Here is an 18,008-nt window from a genome sequence, read left to right on the forward strand (position 1 = left end):
TCCCAAATGACTTAAAATCACACTTCACCATTTAAAAGTTATGTAACATTACTCAAACATAAAAATACCCACACAAAACCCATCATAAATGTCGACGTAAAACAATTTGTAAATCATTATATAGGCAATAATTACTACTATAAAGGCTAGGCTTAACGTAAATGAACACTGATAATAATCAGTAATATACATTATTTAAAGTAATAAAAACATAATATAAGATACAAATTAATACAAAATAAAACACATTTTATCTTAAGACATTATAATTACATACACATTAATATTAAAGATTTACAGTACACAAGTTAAAACACAGAAATGTAAGCAAGACTGATATTCAGCAAATAAGAAATAAAGATGTACTGACTGTTTAGACAACCAAGCACTGTGTTCAAAGGCAAGTTCTGCTGGACCAGTTTTACTTTTGAAGATGTCAATATGTTTACGAAACTGGGAAATCGCATCTAAAGGTGTATTCAGCAAAAAAGAAAGCCTACAAAGCTGTAAAAAAAAAAGGTTAAAAGCTTCAAAAATAACACAGTATATTAAACTAAAGCTTTCAACATTAAAGATATTGTTTCATACAAAGTTAAAAAATGATTGGTAACAAAAAATACCAAAACAAAAGCAATCCTCTGAGACATTCTTTCCTACAAAATATCTTTCTAGTGTAATCAACTTTTTGGCCCAAATTAATATTTCAGACAAGGATCCTAGAATCATCAATAATACTAAAGTTTTTAAAAAAGTTAAAACTTTTTAAACTCAATTTTGAAAATTTCTGGAAATACAATTTTTGGCAAGTTTAAAACAGGTATGAGAAGCTCAACATTTACGTTAAGAATGGCAGAAGAAACATAATACAATCCTTTTCTTTGTTAAGCTGCCAATAAGAAAGCTTTGTGTGAGATAGGCAAGATATCATATTAGAATTTACATTAATCTTAAAACACATTATTAAAACTTTTCTGTAATTCTGAAAAGAGCAAAGGAAAATTAGTTGTTTTATATCAAAAGTATATTTAAAGTGTTAGCTCAACAAGTCATCTATTTATATTAAAACTATGATACCAAGAATAAGACTGAGATAATTCATGTCACTGCTACTTAAAGAGGAAAACATTTAGGCTTTGTTGCTTCTAATTAGATATTAGCATCTATGTTATTAGTGATGATTCAGTTCTATAAGAAACAGAGGCAAACTACAGTGTAAAACAGTTCCATAAAAATTCTAATTATTATCCACCCAGCAACACAGAAAGTTCATATATCAAGCCTTTTTAACAAGCACTGTATCTAAGTCTATTTCCATCACAGGTATATCACAGCATAACAAACATGGTACCCACATGACAAAAAACATCTTAGCTACATTATAGCAGAGCATAACATCAGAATAAAACTACATTATTATGCAACACATTTCATAATTACATCATGTGACACAAGTAATAACTACATGACAACACAACACATGTTATAAAAGCATCTTGCCACTACTGCAAGACAACAAACAACATATCATACCACGTATCCACGTGACAACACAAAACACCTCATATCTGTATAACAACAAACAACCTAACATACATCTTAGCTTCTACATTACAATACACATTATAGCAAAATAATACAACTATTATCTACATGACAAACAACCCAACACACACTGTAGCATTACACTACTACTACGTGACACCACACACCTAATAACATTAGACCACTACATGACAAAAACAACACATCTTTAACTGCATGAAAACACAATATGCATCATAAAAACATCACATTGCTACTGCATGGCAAACAACACAACACACATACTAACTATATGACAACACAACACACATTACAGTAACATTACACCTTGTATCTACATGATAACAAACAACATAACATCATGTACCTACAGAACAATAAACACACCACACACCACAACACCACTATTACATGACAAGAAACAATACATCACACCTTGTACCTCATTACAAAACTATAAAACACATCATAACACACCATGTACATAACACCACCACCACTATGTGAAGAGAGACAACAGAACACCCATCATAACATCACACCACCACTACATGACAAAAAAAAACAACATAGCATTCATCATAATAACATTACAATATACATCAAAAAACAACTACATTACATTTATTAGCAAATGTGGATCATGAGGAAAAGCTCTGATGGTGTGTATGTGTGTGTGTGTGAGAGAGACAGAGAAAGAGAGAGAGATTTAAAACTTATGAAACTAAACAACTATATCCAATTATATCTGTACAGCACAAACTGATATAACCTAAACAACACTTACCAAAGAGTATATGTACCTAACTTAATTTTCAACATGTTAATATTACACAAACAGTAACAGTTACCAAAAAATAGATGTACCTTGTAGTTGATGAAGCCAGCCACTGTCTTAACTTCTAACATGTTAGCTGCTGAGGCCCTTACTTCCATCAAGTTAGCATATGATTGTTTATAATGTCTGGTTGTAGTAGAAACAGTTTTATCATAAACAGACATGAATTTTGTATAAAACAATGCTTCAAATGCTGTATTATATAAATAACACTATGTTCTATAACAGGGCATAGTTTAGTGCCATATTAACTAAAACTGCACTATATTACACAACATCTACAAAGATGTATTACATAACATTGTGTAATAAAATAAACTATGTAACAGTATGTTATCAAATTTATTAGGAAATCATTTCTGACCAAAATACTTTCACAATACTAAATGAAACTTTTTAAAGATCCAATCTAAAATCACCATTTATGCAACCACTGAACTAATTTTGTTCTTATAAGGAAACAAACATTAGACTCAACACTGAGACAACAAGAAGATATAATGTTACAAACTTTTCAATCTCTACAAAATGACACTAAACCTATTTTTGATTATTTGAAGAAAAATACTTGAAATTTGATAAACTGAGGTATGTATTCAAAATGAATTTAATCCATTCACCATTTAAAATAGTAAAGAACTCAAAAGGTGACAAGACAGGACAATTAAATTAAAATTGAAAGCTAGCCTGTCCAGAACAAAAAAATAAAACTGAATGCCAAAACTGGCCAATAGATGTTTTGAAACACTGTGAATAATTACAAAAAAAAACTTAATAAAAGAAAGTGAACACACAAACTCAATACACAATAGATAAATAAAAAGCTTTCCAAGAGACCTAGGTTTTTTCTTTCTTGTTTTGATCAGTCTTTGCTTTTCTGAACATGTCAGCTTTCCAGTTTAATTTCTTTGCAATCTTTCCATTCATTGATAAGTCCTCATACTTTGTAATTTATTGAAATTCTCTCAAACCTGTTTCTGCCTCTTTGGTGCTGATTTGTAATAATCTATTTAATTAATACATTGAGTTCTTTGCAAAGTTAGTATGACATTTTAAAAATTCACTTTAAAATTAGTTAAACCAGTACATGGAAGACATTATGCTTTTTTTACAGTCAGATGCTATATTTATCATCCATACAGAATAGTGACAAAGCATGTAAAATGAGTATTTCTTAAATTCAAGCATTTTTTTCAAATACTGTACATGCACCCATAGTATTCATTTAAAGGCAAAGAAATATTATTTGACTACCTAAGATGCAGTTTAATTGTTTTGATCACCATGGTAACTTCCTTCAGTTTGTTATATAAGTATTATTATAAATAGAAGTTTGAATATGACAGAAAACTTACTTTAGTGCTGTAATTATATCTTGCTTTAGCTCGTTCAAAAATCCAATCTTGAACTGGTGTCTCACAAACAGAAGCTAGAAAAATAAATAAAATAAAAGATTATGTTAAGTTTCAAAACCTAATGAGTATAGTAAGAGAGACAATCACTAACCAGCAGATAGCTTACTTAAGTTAGTTTTCTATTAATACAAATAATTCACAGGCAGTTCACTAAATGGATGAAACTCTGAAGCAGGAAATGTTTAAAATAAAAAATTAAATGAAATGTTGACATGACAATTAACAGTTTTTGAGGCAAGCCACAAGGTCTCTTTGGAAGACTACAATGTTAATTTTAATACTGCATGTTTTGTTTGTTTTCTAAACTGATACACACTAATTAATAAGGTATCATCATGATACTTACAGTGTAACACCACTCTGCCTAATATTATATGATTAACAAAAGTAAAGGACACCTCAAAACAACATTCTTCCTTTACTTGAGCAAAAAATATAAATAAGTAAATCTGAGTTAAGAAAAAGAATATATGATGATGGTGGTAACTTAAAAACTATATATTATATATAACTTCACAAAGAAATTACTCTTAAACTAAGTTGTTCTAGTTATATCATTGTGGGAATGCTTATAAAACAGAACAGAGACATCTGGTCATCAAAGACTGTTCAATCCACATTAGCCAAACATATATAGAAATTTGCAAGACAAATTTTATTCATCAATTAATAATATTAAAAGCTTTGAGATAAACTATTTAGTACCTCTTTCATTTATCACAAAAACATCTAAATTATACATACCTGATGTGTAGTTTTGTTTAAATGATCACGATGAGTTTTTATTTTTCTAGTTTCGTGGTGGTAGTAGGTTTGGGAAAACTCATAGAATGCTTTTTCAAGGCTACAAAATAACAAACATTTACAGGTGTTAACAGAATGTAAAAAATAATGGCTACCTAAATTACCATTTCACTAAAGAAAGTAACAGTCATAATATGGAATTACCAGTAACCTGCTAGTCCTCACAATCTAGTGATTAAAAACCTTGTTTTCTTAATTCTTGCTTCCCTGTCCTTTTTATTGAAGATGATTCCAAATGAATTTCACTATTTTGATAAATTCAGTGAAATACTTGTACGTATTGAGAGTTGAACACATTGTTTTGAGGGCAAAAGTTTCTTTAATACTCAAACAACTTTCACTACAAATTGAAAAAATTTAACAATATGATCTTTTATAATGAAATTATCATTTTTATTTTGCACACAAAACTAGGACTTGCAAATTCTTATACAAAAGAGAAGGTGTTTCCTAATTCTTTGATTAATGAACACAGAAGATCAAGAACATGCAGTCATGTGAAAAAGTTAGGACACCCTATGAAAGTCTGTGTATTTTTGTAACATTTTTGGATATATAGATATTTAATCTCAATTTTAATAATACTGAGAGATTATAGAAACATAACTAAACAGTTAAAATTGAAGAAAAGACTTTTCAAGATCTTCTGTAAATGTAATTCTACAAAAATGCATATTCTAACTGAGGAAAAAGTTAGGACACCCCCACATTTATTCCCACTTAAAATGGCTCAACTCACACACAGGTGTATCACACCAGGTGCACATGATTAGAAGATCGTTACTCAGCATTTTGAATGAGGCTTGCCCTACTTAAACCTAAGACATTTAGTTTGGTGTGCTCCTGACTGTTGAAGTGAGAGTGAGTGCCATGGTGAGAGCAAAAGAGCTGTCTGAGGCCTTCAGAAAGAAAATTGTAGCAGCTTACGAGTCTGGTAAGAGATTTAAAAAGATCCCAAAAGATTTTGAAATCAGCCATTCCACTGTCCGGAAAATAGTCAACAAGTGGAGGGCTTTCAAAACAACTGCCAACATGCCCAGGTCTGGTCGTCCAAGCAAGTTCACCACGAGAGCAGACCACAAAATGCTAAAAGAGGTCTCCAAACACCCTAACATGTCATCACGGGACCTACAGCAGGCTCTGGCTACTGTTGATGTGAAAGTGCATGCCTCTACAATCAGAAAGAGACTGCACAAGTTTAACTTGTATGGGAGGTGTGCAAGGAGGAAACCTTTGCTCTCTAAGAGAAACATCAAGGCCAGACTGATGTTTGCCAGAGAAAATGTAGACAATGACCAGGACTTCTGGAATAATGTTCTTTGGACAGATGAGTTCAAAACTGAATTGTTTGGACACCAGAATAGAGGACATGTTTGTCATAAACCAAATACAGAATTCCAGGAAACGAACCTCATACCAACTGTGAAGCATGGAGGTGGAGGTGTCACAGGGGCTGCTTTGCTAAGGACCTGGACAGCTCACAATCATAGAATCCACCATGAATTCTACTGTTTATCAGAGGATGCTTGAGGATCATGTGAGACCATCTGTACAAAATATAAAGCTGAAGTGGTACTGGACCCTGCAACACGACAATGATCCAAAACATACCAGTAAATCCACCAAGGACGGGCTAAAAACTAAGAAATGGAGAGTTCTGGAATGGCTGAGTCAAAGCTTAATCCCATTGAGATGGTGTGGGGTGATGAAACGAGCTGTACATGCAGTCTCACAGCTGAAAAATTCTCATTGAGGAGTGGGGCAAACTTTCTTCAGACCGATGTCAGAGACTGGTAGATGGCTACAAGAAGTGTCTCACTGCAGTTATTTCATCCAAAGGGGGTAACACTAGCTATTAGGGGGTAGGGTGTCCTAACTTTTTCCTCAGTTAGAATATGCATTTTTGTAGAATTACATTTACAGATGATCTTGAAAAGTATTTTCTTCAGTTTTAATTGTTTAGTTATATTCCTATAATCTCTCAGTGTTGTTGAAATTGAGATTATATATCTATATATCAAAAATGTTACAAAAATACAGACTTTCATAGGGTGTCCTAACTTTTTCACATAACTGTATATCTGCAAACAATAGTGATTTAAGTAACTGGAAGATTTTATCTTTGCAGAAGAAAAGGTTTTTTGCTCACAGCCATTTCTAACCCCAAACTGATAGACTACAGGGAAAGCAACTGATGAATGATATCCACTGCTCTCTTTTTGGTTACTCTCATTTGAAGAAGTGGGATTTCACCAACAATCTTATAATGTGCTCTGCTCACACTCACAAAGTGGAGGCATGTTTTTGTGGCAAAAGATCACAAACTACGAATCTTTAAAATTACCGTCTGGATACAGAACAATAACAACTAAATGCTTTGAATAGAATCTATGGCTTATAGAAATATTGATGCTTTAAATCAAAAGCCAACAGACCCACATATAGGTTTATAAAAGTTTAAATAAATGGAATATTTTAAACAATATATATCACAGATAAAAAAACACAACAAAAAACTTGAAATAAAACAACCAGATTTTTCCTATACCTGACAGGTCATCAGATATGAAGACTTACCCTTCCCTAAATCAATTCCAGTTTCACTTGACTTACCGTAGAGTGTATCCAAACAGATGATCCGAGTGAGGCAGAACAAAGAGAGATTTTGCTGCAAGTTCACAAGTGCTGCAAAGAGCTGCAGCTCTTTCTGTGGCAAGCATGTCTTCCCCTACAGATACAATACATAAATATTAACACGTGCACTCCATTTCTTTAAAGTTTGAAATGGAATAAACAATTTCCTTTCTCTATAGACACAATAAATAACCAAATATAGTAGTCCTATTTCTTACCTTATAAGCTAACCTGTACATAAATTCTCCAGAATGGTTTTTGATTCATTAGCTTTCTACAAAACACAAACTATTTGGAAATTGTTGGAAGGCAATCCAGACCATAACATAATTGAACATCTTAAGATGCATTCGTGTTTTTTAACCAAATAACTAGGTTTTGAACAGCATTTTCTAACTTACTGACTGAAGCTCGCCAATTACCTTGATTAATCAAAATCATGACTACATGGATTATTGTTACAAAACTAGTTTCCAATTATTACTGTTTTCAACAGTCCATTTAATCAAAATATAGCCATTATAATTTCCTATTATTATTGATTAACTCAACATAATGTTGTTCAGCTAAATAAAACTCATAAAAATAACAGACTAATGTTTACAACTGTTACTATTTTTAATTATTCCAACTATTCATGTGAGAACAGTCAATAAGTTTGATATAACTGATTAATGAGCTCAACAACTAATCAGCAAATTCCACTAAATTATATAGTTCAATTACTTACTAAAAGGTTTTCTTCTGATAAAATACAATAACAGTAAATATTTTTTTAACATTAATAGTTTTACCATCAGTGTTTGTTTAAGGATATAATTTTCCTTCTGCCTCTAGAAACCACCATATAAAGCATTTTCCTTAAAAATGCTAACTCAAGCTGTGTTTATCTGACCTTTTATGAACAAAAACCAACTTTAAAATTGTAAGGAAAACCTTCCCTCCATTTTTCAGCTTCATTTTAAATTAATTTTATATGATATAAAATTATTTTTGACAAGATCCTGAGAGGAAATATACAAGCTGAATTTTATTATACAGGCTAGAATGAAATGCTACTCCATGAATCATGTTTGCTCTAAATATGACACTCATAAATGTTGTTGAAATGTGTAATATTTTCAGTTTATTACAGTAGAAAGTGTGACAAGGATTTAAAAATACATTCACAATCAAAACCACATAAACCCTACTTACCACACTTCCGAGTGAAAAGAACAGTGTAAACTACAACCTTTGTAATCTAGGTAAAGATCCAACTTAAATATTAATAACTATCTTTCACAAGTTATGATTATTCCATTCGGAATCTACAGCCTGAAAATTAATGAAAGCAAATAAACACACAAATATCATGTTTCGCATCAAAATACCTTGGTAAACATTACGTACTTGATTCCAAAAATATTTATTCCTAGACTTAAAACATGTACTCAACCTTACAAATCCACACCATTTCACTGTTTTTGTTTATCACTTTTTTAAAAACTTTGAGATAACAACTCTCTTGACCCTCACTCTGAATCTCTCTATTTTGTTTCACAGTGGCATAATGGTTTGTTTTGAATTTTGTGCGAAAGCTACGTGATGGCTATCTGTCCCAAATTTAACAGTTATGGAGTAGATAGAGTGCAGCTAGTCAACACCACCCACTGTCAATTTTTAAGCTACTCTTTTACCAATGAACAGTGAGACTGACCATCACATTGTAATGCCCCAATAGCTGAAAGGACAAACAAGTTTGATAAAACTTTGTAGAATGGACAGTAACTGCCTGTTGTGGAGACACAAGTGTAGAGGACGATGTTTCAAAAGTCTTCCGCCTATCGTTTTCAGGCCAGTGACGAAAGGTGGAAGACTTTTAAATGGTCATCCTCTACACTTGTGTCTCCACAACAGGCAGTTAACCTCCATTCTACAAAATTTAATCATGAATACTCTACCTAAACAATCTATCAAAGAAGACAAACAAGTCTGTTGAAGGGGATTAGAATCTGCAACCCTCAGGTTACAAGTTGGGAACCCAAACTACTAGGCCATGCCAACAATAAAGGAAAATGATACTCACCACCAGGTAGTGGTGGGTTCCTTTGTACAAGAACCAAAGCAATCTTGGTATTTCGACCCTGCAAGTTTGTTCTGAAAAAAAAAAAAAAAAATTAAAATGTGGCATAAAACTGTGTAGTTAATCAATTAATTATAACCATTGTGACAGAATCTGTCAAAACTAAGTCACATGTGACTGATATTTATGACTTTAGAAAAACATATTAATAAGCTTCCTAAAGTCACTGGCACATTCTCTGTTTTTTTCTTTGTATTATGCAGAATTTTCAGATTTCTAGTTTGTTATGTTTCGAATTTTGTGCAAAGCTACACGACCCCCATACTTCTCCAATATATTTCTGAAACAAACTGTTAAAACTGAGAACATCAAAAACTAGGCTAATATGGTATTTTCTTTATTCTTGAAGTTGTCATGGGAATGCTAAATAACTAAGGGAGGGGGTAACTTCTTGTTCAAAATAGCAAGAAGAGCAGACAATCTACCTGGAACTGGTCTGTTACAATAACATGAAACGTAGTGACAAACGTAAGGAAGTAGCTATTACAAGCTTTGAAAACCTTGATGCAGATTTGTGCTCTGAAAACACTGCACAACAATCTGGAGAGCTGCCACCCACTATCTATGTTATATTGTTCATTTTAATCTATTTCCTGTTTTATAAGATGGCTATCTAAACACTGGTGATTTTTTATGTTCAATCTTATTCTGCAATAAGCATTTTTGCCTTGTTGCCAAGCATACAAGTTCAAGATTTTAACAGTGCATCCTTCAAAACATTGATAAAGTTTTGATGTACTCAATATAGTTAGTTCTAACTAATGATGTTCCAATCAGATATCACTTGTTGCTACAGTTAGTAACATAAAACACCACCTCTGTAATTACAATTTGGCTATCCATTTTTATCATTATTATTAAAACTAAACCTATAGCTTTTTAAATAGTAATAGTAATAATAATAATAATATCTAGTTAGTAAATAGTTGAATGATCCTACAGGTTACTAACTATAACAACATCTGGTATCGAATAATGGTGTTCTTCAAACATTACATATCTATTACAAAGTTTTCTTCTCTATTCATTCATGCTGTCTCCAAATTTTTATGTTTCAAAAAGTGGGTTCCTTGTCATGAATCATAACATTTGTTAGTGTATTTTTAACACATACAGTGTTTTCACTGATGGTCACTACTTACATAATTTGCAAAAGACTTTGTGAAAAAATGTTTTTTAAAGATAATATGAACACATTCTACTTATTGAATTGTTAATGCCAAAGAGATCACTTTGTTCACATTTTTGTTTTTAAAATATGTAGTATTGTCACTAATCTCACATGAATCAAATAAACAGATAAATAACTAAAACTTTTAAAGTCACTTATAACAGTAACATTTTATTTAAAACATATTCTGATTGCAGTTAGAAATAATTGGGTAACAAATTAGCCAATTTATTCATGTACATTGTTTGAATAGGATGAAGAGAAAAATATTAAAGAAAGATTCAAGTCATCAGAATATTGTGTAGTCACCTACCATATTCACTTACCCCAATTAAGCCTATCTGATGTATTCTCATTGATGAATATTTCTAAAGATTTTAAACAGATGCAATTTAACATATTAAAACTTTTACAAGGAAAAAGAACATTAACAAAACAAAGTAAAATTCTGAAATATGTTGTCTATTCCTGAGTCATCAAAATTTCTTACTAAATGCCATTGGTTAATACTAGTTTTCCATATAAACAATATACTACTGCTAAAATGAACTTATTTACTTTACTATGATGTGAAACAGCTAATTCTTGCTCTATCCAATCATATTCAAAGTTTCACTGTAGTAAATGTGATATTATAAGCAGATGGTAGCCAAAGTATGTACAAAAACTAAGCAGAAAAATACATGGGAAATGCCTGAAGATCAAGAAATGGATAACATGTTCTCAAAGGGTGCTAGTTTCTTGGTAGATTAAATTATTCTTTGAAATGGGCTGAAAAATTCCAAAAGAAACTGACAAGTACATTGTTTACAGATGATAGTCCTTGAAGCTGCAAAGATATTCCATTTTTCTCAACAAATTGCACCAAATAAGTGTTACAGAATGACAAAAAAATTGATATGAATAATATTTTTAATGTCTCAATAAATGAATTTGGCAAAGTTTACAGTGAAGAAATATGAGAAGCCAGAAGAAACAGAGCACACATGCACACACACACACATATATATATATCATTAGTTAATTTATTATAATTAACTCCCTACAAACACTACATAAAATGACTAACACATGCATTGAACGGTTAAATATCACAAAAAAAACTAATAAGTATTTTACCAACTGATAAAACAAAAGTGAGTTGTCTGGCATCTAGTATTTATGAAAAAATGTATAACCTGAGATTTTCTAATTTATTTGCACAATCAACTCGTTTTTCGTTCCACAGCAGATCATCCCAATCAAGATCATAAAAAAGAACTGCCACAGCAGGAACTTCAGAAGCATGTTTGTGTAACCAGTTGGACTTCAGCAAACCTTTTGGGACATGCCACTCGTAGGAACTCCTCTGAACATTAGGAGAAACATGGTTAAACTTCAAGTACCTAACATTTTGTTAACTTTCATACTATATTTTATGCAATGTGGAATTTAAGGAGTTTTTGGATTAAGATCATTATGGAGAGGAAAATGAACAAACTTGTAGAGAGCTACGACTTTAAAGAATATCACACATAAAATACATTAACACTAAAGAACTTAATATTTGTAGGGAAATAATTCTACAGAATTGTTGCAGACTTAAAACAAAAATACTAAGTTCACTCTAACAAGAAATAGAATCAATATGAAAAAAAATGCCTCAATTGTAATCTTTTGGTTTAAACACTAAAATGTTTTTTTCTAACATCTGTATCATATTTTGGGATTTACATATCAATCAGTTTCTGCAGTATTAGTTTTTAGTATAAACAGTACACGTACATAATAAGCTGTTTAAATTCTATGAATTACTTGCTTTATAATTTTTTTATGAATCTTTCTGAAAATCATACAAACCTTTGGTTTTGCTTTTGGGAATTCGTACCCTTCTTTGATGTGCTTGAAGTTTAAAGGGGCTCTATCAGGCTTCCTGTTTAGTGTAAATGACTCCCAAACAGCTGTGTGCACAGGATTTGTAGGAATGTCTAATCCAAGCACAGTCACAATTGCTAAAGGACGACATGTCAACTCTGATGGAAGATCTCCAATATTAAGTATCCCCATTCCTTCACACATTCTGTGAAATCATATGCAATTAAACACTCACTACCAATGTATTTTACAGTACACTATAATTGGATGACAACAACAACAACAAAAATGCATCTTAAGAAAATAATGTGAATGAATCACTAAAGTTATACATATTATAAGAGAAAATAAATGTTGGCTATAAAGTCACACCTCATTTTAACAGATAGCAAAACTAGGTGCAGCACAATTTAAGCATAAAGAAACAGCAGAAACTTACACTGCTAAACATCAGGGATTTATGCTGCAGAAAAAAGTCTGACTTAGTGTTAGAATGATGGGATTAACAAAATGTTTTGGCACAGCATGGGACTTATTAGTCAATCTTGGCTGTTCGACACTCTAAAACTAAATTAATTTAAATAAACAACAATTTAAAGCCAGCCGTTATCATTCATATATTTATCAAGCTTAAATTTACTGCCTCTACAACACTTGAAAGCAACCTGTTCCAAAGGCCAACCACTCTGTTAAAAAAATAAAATTGTTTCAGCTGAAGATGACTCCTACCCTGCCAAAATTTATGGTTGTGTCCCTTAATCCCACTATTCTGTTAAATATGATACATCAAACACCTTAATCAGATCCCCCCCTACCTCTTCTTTTTTCAAGAGAAAACAATTTCAGAGATCTTAATCTCTCCTCATAATGACAACCCCTCCATCTTAGGTACCATTATAGTAGCCCTTCCCAACAATTCAACACCCTTTCTAAGGTAAGAAGCCAAAGACTGAACACAATATTCCAAATGTGGTCTAACCAGTCACTTGCAAAATGAAATTATAACCTTTCCAGACTTGTATTCAATATTTCTACAGATACAACCTAAAATCCTATTTACCTTATCACAATGCTTGGACGGCTTAAGAGTCTGATTGACTATTACACAAAGATCCCTTTCTTTCATAACACTGTTAAAGTTATTCCCATTCAAATTACAATTCAACTTAGATAACCCAAAATGATTATGAGATATTTTAAAAAATACAACTAAATCAGAAACATGTAAGTTATAATTATGACATTTGAGTAAAATTAGAAACAATAAAATCATTTATAAACATGAAAGCTAGTGTAAATAGTTTAAAATGTATAGTTCAGTATTATATACCTCTTATTATCAACAAAAGTTATGTAATATACATGTGGTACCTTACTTTCTTCTCTGATGTAATTACATTAATATTCATTTGAAAACTGAAATTAACTATGAATTGTTTTATAGTGATTACCATACAACTTTACAAGTTGAAATGTTTGGACTGCAGGTATACAGTAACTACCATGCTGATTCAATTTAGTCTTTAGATACTGTAGTTTATAAAATTGTATTAATTTAATATGTATTTTTAAAAGAATGTTAACACTGATATAGTTAACAAAATAAAATCTCTTTTATTTATAATTCTACTTCTAAACCAACTAGTTTATTTTCTTTCTGTTTCAAATTTCAATCTCAAACGTGATTATAAATGTTCTGCCTCTTTTATGAAATAATTTGCTTTGAAAAATTGCAAATATTACATAGATTTTATAAAACGTCTGAACCTAAAATCCAGTTTAAAGTAAGACTCAAATAGTTTCGTTATGTATGTGACACTATAATAAATTCCGCAAGCGATTCGCATTCGTTTATTTGCGTTACGTTCTTTATCCTTTATTTGAGCTTTTCGGATTTGCAGTTTCATGTCAAACTTAAATTACAGTAGGCCTATGATTACACATTTTTGTCTACCACAGATTCCATTTCTCTACAGTATATCTACCCTATTTCCCACACCACCACTGTCCGGGAATATGTATGCCTCAAATATATTTAAAAAACAACAAACGATATCGTTAATGCTTGTAAAAACATTTCATGTTTAATTCTATAATATTATGCATAATATTAACGTTAATATTTACCGATTTACCACTCACATACTATATAGTAAAGAAACTAGAGCGACATCTTAAATTTACTTTTCACAACAATATTTTATTTCCACCTAACTCATTTTAAAGATTCGTTCTAAATCTTACTAAAATCTATTTATTTCATAAAACACAATAGAAGTTTGGTATAATACCATCAGTTATTTTCTCAGTGGCCGTGTTATAGCAATATATAAGTTCACTGTTAGTGTAGTTCTGTAGGGACAACAAGAAACCAGTTGTATCTCAGAATGGCTGGTATGAGTATTAACACTTTTAATAATAAATCAAAGAACAACGTTTCGACCTTCCTAGGTCAACGGTCAGTTGCAAACTCTCTCATTGTTAATCTGAAGATGACTTAGGAAGGTCGAAACGTTGTTTTCTGCGTTAATAGTAAAAGTGTTAATACCCATACTAGCTGTTCCGAGATACATTTTTACTTCAGGTTGGTTTCTTGTCATCAAGAAGGAACCCATTGGTCCATCTCGACTATCACGTCCTTTAAACTACGTTATGATAAACTACTTCGAATAGCTGTCCCCTGGATGGATATTAGGTAAATTCATGATTAATAAAAGGCTATCTTAGGACATGAAAAACCATTTCCCTTGTATGTAACTGTAAAAACGCCCATAAAAACTGCAAACCATAAAATATTAAATCGCAATTTTGCATGTATCTCCACACGGATCCAACAAAATTCCATACTCAGTTTGAAGAAGGTACAACAAAAGAGGGCGAAGTAGTGGTAAAAACACCAAAACATTCATAAAAAGCACAAAATACAAAATTGAAAATTTGTATATATATCTCCCCATGAAATTAGTGAACCTCCATAAACGGGTAGGCCTGGCATGGCCACGCGCGTAAGGCATGTGACTCGTAATCCGAGGGTTGCGGGTTCGCGCCAAACATGCTCAGCCGTGGGGGCGTTATAATTGGCGGTCAATCCCACTATTCGTTGGTAAAAGAGTAGTCCAAGAGTTGGCGGTGAGTGGTGATGACTAGCTTCCTTCCCTCTAGTCTTACACTGCTAAATTAGGGACGGCTAGCACAGATAGCCCTCGAGTAGCTTTGTGCGAAATTTCAAAACAAACAAACAAACAAACCTTAAAACGGAAAAGTGTAAGTAAATAAAGTTCCATCCACGTCCTGTGAAGTAGTTATGTGAGAATACAATAGACAGTGCCATTATATTTAATAAATTAAAAAGAAACAATCTTAAAGTCTACCTTTATTATTCAAATATTCTTTCTCTTAAACTCGCTTAAATTTAATGCCTTCACAACATTCGAAAGCAACTCATTCTAGAGGATAACCACCATGTTAGAAAAATAAAAGTATTAGTTGAAAATGATTCTTACTTTGCCTAAATGTATGTTTGTGTTCCCTAGTCCTACTAATCTCACTATTAAGTATGAAAAAAAATATGCATTCCATTTATATTATTAAACACTTCAAACAGATACCTTCTAGAGAATATTATTATTATTATTTTTTAGTTTGAAAAATTATTGATAGGTCTGTCATATTTTGACTTGTTAAAAATATTAATGGGAAACTGATGGACTAAAAGCCTCTGATTTCTTTTGTGCTGTATTTTACAGAAAATAGGATGAAAGAACACAAGTTTGAGAGTTAGAAAACAAAACAAGCTATACTATAGTTAAGACAGTTTGATTTTTCTAGAAGGGTAAATGACTTACTTGATGAGTTGCCACCGTTAGTAGCAAATGTCAGCACTTTGTAGTACTAGGTTGTCCAGAAATAAATGTCGGAATTCTCATGATGACATTTAGAAGTTGAATATTGAGTAACTTATTGTTGGCTGGTTGATTTAATTCAACGTTTGTCCCTTACAAGGAGTCTTAATTGTCTACTGTTTCAACTCTACTCAGAGTAAGTTTCGTAACCCCCAAAGCAGCATGGACAAGAAGGAATTTAGTCTGATTTTCCTCTATGACTTCAAACTTGAACGAAAAGCTACCGAAACTACACGGAACATCAACCAGGCATTCGACCATGGATCTGTTACTGAATGTACAGTTCAGCGTTGGTTCCAAAAGTTTCGACATGGAGATGAAAGTCTTGAAGACCACGAAGGTCGTGGAAGGAAGCCTTCCTTAGGTGAAAACACATCAAGGGAAGCAGTTGAGACAGATCCTTACAAAACAGTACGTGAGCTTGCAGAAAAGATAAGCACAAGCAAATCAACATTGCCGAACACCCGAGTGCGATTGGAAAAACGAAAAGTTGGATAAGTGGGTTCCGCATGAAATGACTGAAGATAAAGAAAATCGGCGTTTGTGGCCTGTAAAGGATGACGCTCCAAAAATTGAACGAATTGGGAATCGAGGTTCTGCCTCATCCATCTTATTCCCCAAACCTTACCCTTACAGATTTTCATTTTCTCAAGCACATTGACAACGTTTTGAACAATAAACGCTTTAAAAACCAGGTAGATGCAGAAGAAGTGAGGGGAACGTTGATTAATATATTTGTTTTCTTGACAATTCAGGAAGTGATATAAAAATACAAGTTTGGAAGAGTAAGTTGCTGAGATTATTGATTGATTATTGAATCAGCTGTATAATTTGAGTTTGTGGTTTAACGAAGTAATAAAGATATCAGAAGTATCTCACATATATACTAGGAAACCAGCATGTAAAAGTAAAATCACTTTTGATACTATATTTACTTTTGAAATTGGGCCTATTGTTAGTTAAGTGGGACCTCTTCAAGTTGTAGTCAGAAAAATAAAATGTTTTCTTTATAATTAAGTAAACTAGCTCTGTTTTCTCCATTTCTACTAAACAATCGAAACAGAACTCGTCACTTACAAAATAAAATGTTTTAGATCACAATACATTGATTATATAACACCATGTCAGTATGTCACCAATACCTAAATATCATAAGCCGCCAGAATTGCGGTATAATATTCTTAATTTTTGCATTAAATAAGTGAATAAAAAAGTTGATATTTTTAAAGCTTATGTTTGTTGTCCTCGTCTTTTAAGGTAAACAATATTTTGTTATTAATAATACTATTATAAGCTATATTTTATATTGCAATTTAAATATTAGGTAAAAGGATCTGCGGGTGTTATTTAAAAGATTTAATTAGATAGGCTTAAAACACTTAGAAAGTTCTTAGAGTGCGACATTAAGTGTTTTTTTTTACATTTGAAGACACATTAAAAATACGAGGTAACTGTGAGAAATGATGATTATTTTGAGATAGAGAGCTAAATTAGCAAATGTCGTGAAGTATTTACACCTGAGTTGGCCATGAGAAACTATGTACAAGTAGTTTATGAATTTTTGTGCAAAGCTACACGAGGGATATGCGCTAGCCGTTCCTAATTTCGCAGATGGAAGATAGCTAGTCATCAACACCCACCGCTAACTCTTGGGCTACTATTTTACCAACTAATAGTGGGACTGAGCGTAAAATTATAACGCCCACACGGCTTTAAGGGCGAG

The 18,008-nt window shown here is 32.0% G+C and overlaps 1 protein-coding gene across 3 annotated transcripts in view; it reads right to left on the reverse strand.

The window, feature by feature from the left end:
* Positions 1 to 14,585, reverse strand: part of gry (trafficking protein particle complex subunit 11 gry) — a 55,559-nt gene extending 40,974 nt beyond the window's left edge. For 2 of the 3 annotated variants that reach the window (XM_076511254.1, XM_076511252.1), the window contains exons 1-9: positions 14,511 to 14,585; positions 12,369 to 12,588; positions 11,708 to 11,877; positions 9,302 to 9,372; positions 7,213 to 7,327; positions 4,540 to 4,639; positions 3,736 to 3,809; positions 2,410 to 2,506; positions 371 to 504 (exon numbers count right to left, since the gene is read on the reverse strand). In XM_076511254.1, the coding sequence (XP_076367369.1) occupies positions 371 to 504; positions 2,410 to 2,506; positions 3,736 to 3,809; positions 4,540 to 4,639; positions 7,213 to 7,327; positions 9,302 to 9,372; positions 11,708 to 11,877; positions 12,369 to 12,587 (980 nt within the window). In that variant the 5' untranslated portion in view covers position 12,588; positions 14,511 to 14,585. The remainder of the gene's footprint in view (positions 1 to 370; positions 505 to 2,409; positions 2,507 to 3,735; positions 3,810 to 4,539; positions 4,640 to 7,212; positions 7,328 to 9,301; positions 9,373 to 11,707; positions 11,878 to 12,368; positions 12,589 to 14,510) is intronic. The other variant, XM_076511253.1, reaches the window with a different exon arrangement.
* Positions 14,586 to 18,008: the final 3,423 nt, after the last annotated feature.

This window comes from Tachypleus tridentatus, chromosome 7 (genome assembly GCF_004210375.1).
Source record: "Tachypleus tridentatus isolate NWPU-2018 chromosome 7, ASM421037v1, whole genome shotgun sequence".
NCBI lineage: Eukaryota > Metazoa > Arthropoda > Merostomata > Xiphosura > Limulidae > Tachypleus > Tachypleus tridentatus.